The 6,684-nt window shown below is 40.2% G+C and overlaps 1 protein-coding gene across 2 annotated transcripts; it reads right to left on the minus strand.

Annotated features, from left to right (window-relative positions):
- Positions 1-4,199: 4,199 nt before the first annotated feature.
- On the minus strand, positions 4,200-4,975 carry LOC120653356 (putative germin-like protein 2-2). 2 transcript variants are annotated; one of them, XM_039931117.1, is made up of 2 exons: positions 4,877-4,975; positions 4,200-4,775 (listed from the first exon to the last, which is right to left on the minus strand). In XM_039931117.1, the coding sequence occupies exons 1-2, from the start codon at positions 4,973-4,975 to the stop codon at positions 4,200-4,202; spliced, it is 675 nt and encodes a 224-aa protein (XP_039787051.1). The 2 variants fall into 2 exon arrangements, with proteins under 2 accessions (XP_039787051.1, XP_039787058.1); XM_039931124.1 differs by having other exon boundaries at positions 4,200-4,735; positions 4,858-4,975.
- Between the last annotated feature and the right edge of the window lie 1,709 nt (positions 4,976-6,684).

A 6,684-nucleotide genomic window follows, 5' to 3' on the forward strand; every position in this document is an offset into this window, starting at 1 on the left:
CCACATGCGAACAGCTAATTTTGATCAGTTCAACGTATCAATAACTATTTATGCAAGCCACTACTCTTAAGACTGTAATCTCCTACTCCCTCCATTCCTAATTATTAGTTGTTTTGGCTTTTCTAGATTCATAGTTTTTACTATGTATCTAGATATATATCATATCTAGATACATAGCCAAATCGATATATATATATATATCTATAAAAGTCAAACTAATTAACTAATAATTTGGGACGGAGGGAGTAGGAAGTAATCTTAGTTAAATGCAGTCTACAGAAAAAAGGAAAAAAATGGACATTACAATCTGGCTTCTGAAATTTAAAATTAAAGCATTCAAGACGTCCTTTTTTATAGCCCGTTGCCATATCTAATTGGCATATGGTGATGATAACCCTAGCAATCAACAAACCTAGTAATATAACTATTCATACTATGAGGGATTGGTTGCCAAATGTGGGGGATTGTACATGACTAAGGGGAAAAAATTGATGACTATACACTACTACAACCACCTCCATCACCACCGGGTCCAAAAACCCCCTTCACTGCCGATTTGGAGTGGCGTTGGAATAGAGTCGGTGGTGATGGGGTCGATCATCACCACCGAGTTCATGAACTGACGTTGAAACTCAGTCATCACCGCCGTTAGTCATCACTGCCATTTTGAGGCACCGTCCGGCGGTGATGACTAGACTTCGCCGCCAGTTTGAGCAACGAACCGGCAGTGATATAATTTTAAAAAAAATTGTAAAAATGTATAATGATAGTACAAAAAGATATTTATACCCTAACAACCACTGCATGATCAACCACCTATATATACATCCAACATCCACGATTTTTACACAAAGGGCGTTTTTGGCATTCCTAAAAGATGACTCCACTCCACTCGGCTCCTCGCTTCCACGTACTCTCGCTCCAAACACTCCTGCTCCCCAAGTAATCTGTTTGGTGACTCTCTGGTGAGGCTCCAACTCCAAGCGACGATGAAACATCTGCGAATCAACCTCCATCAGCAGAGCAAATCGACATGTGGTAGACGCAAATCAAGCTCCTGTGCACGTGAATGGACCTCCAGCCGATCTTCAGCAGGGATGCATGGCCCGAGCGGGCAGGTGGGGAAGCACGGCCGGCGGCGGGTAGGTGTTCATGCACATGTAGATGGCAGGCGGCGACGTGTGCCGGCATGCGGGCAGGCGGCAACGTGTGCCGGCAAGCGAGCAGGCGTGGGAGAAACAGGTTTTTTTTCCACTTCTCATTTTATGTGGAATCGGATGAATCAATCCTGCTTCGATTCTTACCTGGAGCGGTGGGAACACTACCAAATGCACCCATAATAATAATTCGAACCTACAACCTCATGCATCGCACGACCCCTGCATACCACTATTCTACACAATCACTTGTGCCTAGTGTTCGGATATTATTCATTTGCACTAACTTTTATAAATTTTATATTAAATTTCTAGATGCAAAGAGAATCTCAAATAAAAATATTGTCAACTACAAAGTCAAAGATCTCGTCGACTACTACAACTTTTATGTTGATTGTTTTCTATTTAAGGTTGCTTGATTGGTCTAATAATTTATATTTAATATTTATTTATATAAATAACTTTAAATGAAAATGTTATCAACTACAAAGTTTTTGATCTTATCAAGTTCTATAATTTTGATATAGAGTTTAACTTTATTGATTTTGTATGCAAATTTATAATTTTTTTCATGCAAATAGGTAGCTTTTTCAATTTTAAAAAAGGTAAGGGGTTTACTATTGTTATCACCACCGTTTCATATTATGAAGCGGTGTTGATGGTCATTTGAGTTTTCACCGCCAGGTTCATGTGTAAGTGGCTATAGTGACTGTTGGACCGGCGGTTAAAGACTATATCACTGTTTGTTGATAACCATATGTGTAGTAGTGATTTCTAAATGATTGTGCTTTTAATAAAAAGACTATAAATTGATTGTGATTTTAATTTTAAAGATGCCAACTGGCTAAGTTACTAGAGATTACTGTAGCAATTACTGTAAAAGGAGGAAAATGGGAGGATGTAATTATTAAGAAAAGGATATGAAGCTTTGAATGAAGATGCTCACCATGGAGAATTCTTCAATAGCAATGTGTGGTGATGTAAGAGTAGAACTAATTCACGATCAAATTCGAGGATTCCGCAGGAAAGAAGGGGTATGAACCTACCGCTGCTGCTCTTCAATGCAGCGAGCTAGTCGATGAGGACGAGCTGTGGACTACATGGCAAAGGGACGGACACGCGAGCCGGTGACGCAGGGCCTTGACGGGGCGACGCGACGGGGAGACTAGGAGCCCGGCTCAAACGTCTGCAGCGGGCAGGTGCGGCACAGGAAGGGGCAGCGCATCACCTGAGGGTCGCCTTGCCGGGGACCAGGCGGGGGTGGCCGGCGCGGACGTCTGGCCGGGACGGCATGGGAGCCGGCGGACACAGGGCCTCGCCGGGATGGCGCGAGGGGGAGACCGGGCAGCGCGTCACCAGAGGGTCGCCAGCGGGAGGCTGATTCGGAAACTGAATCCTCCCACGATCTACACGGACGCTTAGACGCCGGACGGGGGTTGGGGGAGGTGCACCGAGCGGGGGTCCAGATCGGATGTCGGGCGGGGGGAACGGGACGGAACAGACAGGGGTGGGGGAGGCGCGTCGAGGGAGGTCCGAGTCGGGTGCGGGGCGGAGGTGGGTTTGGGCTCGAGTACTGAATACTTATTCAGTACGTAGAGTATAATATAGTATTACTATATATATATGATACACTTGGGTGCATTTTGTATAGAGAATACACCCACAGTCTCAGTTACAACTATGTGACAGTTCTAGTTACAACTAGATTGTGTCCCGTTGCAACCAGTTCACGTCCAGTTGCAACTGGGTCTGTTCGACTTGCAACCGGTTTGTGACCTGCAACTAGTTTTGACCAGTTGTAATTGGCCTATTCTTCCAGTTGCAATTGATATAGTCTCTCAGTTGCAACTGCAGGGTATAAGTGCATTTTGTACACAAAATGCACTTTGTTGCATATATATATACGACGAGGCAAAAACTAAAACACAATTATGTTATTGTTGTTGTTGCAATTCAAAGTGCATATAATTGCAATTACATATTATTTTAAAAAATTGTTGAAATATATCGTTCATGGATCTCATTTTGTTCGGTATATTTGTTTCAACATCATGCTTCAAACGGATCTGAAATCACATCTATGGTTCAGAAGATATCGCATTTTTTTGATTCAAATCAAGGAAAGATTCTCCGCATGTAAGCATCTGGTGGGTTGTTTGTGGGATGACGTGGGCTCACATGGTTGGTTGGCTTCATTGCTAATTTTCTCGTGGACGCAGACTGGTGGTCCGATAGAGTCTGTGCATCCGTAATTACAATGCACCTTCTTGCATTTTGATGCAATAATGAACTAGGCGCTGTGTGCAAAGGCTGGAACACGTTTCTATTTTCTAAATAATTGTGTCCCGAATCCTACGATATATGTGTGATATTTTATATGGACGAGTTTTTTCTACACTCGCGTGTAGCTACTCTCATTATCAGTATACCATCATATGTATGTCCGCATACTCATTTATCACTTTGAGTATGTTCATATACTTATTTTAAGATACTTCAAAGGTATATACATGAAATTTTTTGAAAGCAGACCTATTTTTTAAATATACTATGATTATACCTTAGTATTAGTATATAAAATAAGTATGTCCATATACTCTATGTATGGTCACATATCCAACATATATATCATCATATATATTCTTGTATGAACACATACTCTACATACATACTCTTCGTTGGATCGAATACGTCATATATCATGAGATACACATGTGGGAGTAGCTACAAACGAGTGTAGAAAGGAATTTTCCATTTTATATTATATTTATAATATAATTCAATATACAAAAAAAAGAAGATAAATTTGGTAGAAGAAGTAACAAGGTAGCACAATATATGACTGATAATGATCACGTATGTCGAAACAAGAGAGAAGATTCCTGGAATTTCTCTGAATCAAGATATTTAATTTGTTCCAAAAAATACAGAGAGATGACAATAATATGCAAACACACATTAATTCAAATAATGATCATAACATAAAAAAAGATTAAAATAATAATAACTCTTAGTTAATTCACAAATATGATTGCATGTTTCCTAGAACTGAGCTTGGATGCGGTCCACAGTCATCTTGTCGACTTGGAATGCCTTGGCAAGGATATCATCTGTGATGGAAGGCTTTGATCCGAATACAGCATTTGCCACGGTTATCACCCCAGGGTTTTGGCTGCTCAATGCTGCAAGTGCCACTGCATTTTTGGTTCCATAGTTGAATTGGAAATGGATCAACCCTTGAGGGAACACAAATACATCTCCTTTGTTAAGAACCTTTGTGAACAGTTTGTTGCCCGGGTTCGATGTGACAAAGCCTACGGAGAGGGAGCCCTCAAGCACGGTTAGGATCTCAGTTGCACGCGGATGTGTGTGAGGTGGATTCAGACCATATGGTGCGTAGTCGATGCGAGCTAGAGAGATGCCCATGGTGTTCAGCCCGGCAATCTGAGCAACATTAACTGGTGTGACAGCGGAGCCTTGCTTGTTAGTAGTGTTGCCAGCCAAGTGAAGGCCTGAGAAGAAGAAATCTGGAGCCACAACATCCTTTGCATCCTTGCATGGGAACCCGTTGACACGCACTGCATCAACAAAATCATAAGTTAGACACATGTTGTTTATCTGGTGGTTGGCAGCTACTACAAAACTTATAAGATTGTATACAGGACACCTATGTATAGAATTACAGTGATGAAAGACATACCTTTAGACATCTTATCGACGACGCAGAAGTCCTGGAGAAGGCTTGGATCAGAAGCGGTGGCATGAAAGCATGTCAAAGACAAGAGGGTTGCCACAAGGAGGATGGCGCGGAAGGCCATTTCGGTGGTGTTCCACTTTACTCAACTCAAACTAAAGGAAATGAACGATCGAAGCTGCTGGGGTGCTTTGGTATTGCTTTGCTGCTTGAGAGGATCGGAGATTGGTATTTATAGGGAGATATCCAAGGCTGGCCGGCCTGCCCTATTAGGTCTGATGCTGCCTGGCGAATTGACGTGCGGATCGGCAGGAAAAGGTCTTCTGGGAATGTGTCATACCGTGTTCTTCTCAGCAGGTGCGTTAGCCGCCTCCAAATATACTAGAGAAAAAAGGGCTGTTTCTGCGTTGGGCGGATTTTTTTTATATCAGTTTGACTAGGTCATACGTACATATAATATATGTGTCAAACTATATTGATTCCCATGTGGAAGTAGTCAAAGCTTGATCGACGAGCTTTCACTACTACAGAAAGGTGCTGCCAGCGCCACGTGGCTGGCGCACCCTTTTGTCCCGGTTGGTGTTAACAATCGGAACAAAAGGTCCCTTTTTTCCTGTTTTTTTTTCTCAATTCTTTTTCTATTTCAATTATACTTTTGCATTTCAATTAAACTTATGTATTGGAATTTAGTGTGTATGATCTCCACTAATATATATATATATAGTTACTTATATAATATTTGTCCTAGATATTTTTCATATATAAATTAATTCACTTATATATATATGTATACACATATCTATACTTGTGAATTCCTTTACATATGAAAATTTCTAGGACCAATATTATATAAATATATATATACACATATATATTATTGGAGTGCTTATATATATAATACATACATACTCATAAATAGAAATTTAATACATACACACACATATATATTTACATAGGTATATTCATTCGTAATTACATATATACGCGTATATTATCATATTTGCTGCGATTGTCAATATTAGATAGGCCATCATAGTAGAATTCGTCTTTTGGATCGAGGACTTGCTCAACAATAAATCCGGACAATTGTTCTTAAATCGCCATAATCTTTTCCTCCGGTATGAGTTTATCGCGCATCTCCTCGACCTATGGAAAAATGGGATAATTACTTTCGACTAATTAAAATACGAGTTCAAATATTAACAAGTTTTTTACTTACTTCCTCCTCCCAATCTGTTCAGGCCCTTGGAGGACCTAACAGACCATGGATGTTCTCGCATACATAGTATGCGCATAAATTAGTGCATTGTTTCTGCCTCATACACTTTAAGAGAGAAGAAATTATCAGGTATTTACATAAATATATAATAAAACTAATGAATCGTGTAACGAATCATCCAAGTGCGTACCGTAAAATCTGTCTTGATCGTCAATTCCTTGTCAAATTTGCCTGAATGATTTTTAGCGAATTATTTCCAAATCTTGTGCATGATTAGAACAATTATAGTCAAGTAACAAAGTGATTCAAATTATCGGTCATCGATGGAGTAGTGGTAGAATTACTTTTTCATCATGTTAAGAAGATTTTCGTATTGTTCTGGATTTCTCCTCAATGAGTCCATAAGCACGAGTAGGCTCTTCTCGGGAATTATGACAATTAGGACCCAGTGTTCACTGCAAGATTATACAGAGGTAGTTCTTGGTAGTTATGGTTTAAACAATTCGATTACAGAATAGAAAGAGTTAGACGGAAGGAATCACTCACGCAAAGTTGTAAGGAAACAATATCATTTGCTTGTTGTGATGAACGCTTATGTACTTGAACAAGTTTTG

This window comes from Panicum virgatum, chromosome 1K (assembly GCF_016808335.1).
Source record: "Panicum virgatum strain AP13 chromosome 1K, P.virgatum_v5, whole genome shotgun sequence".
In the NCBI taxonomy this organism is placed as follows: Eukaryota; Viridiplantae; Streptophyta; class Magnoliopsida; order Poales; family Poaceae; genus Panicum; species Panicum virgatum.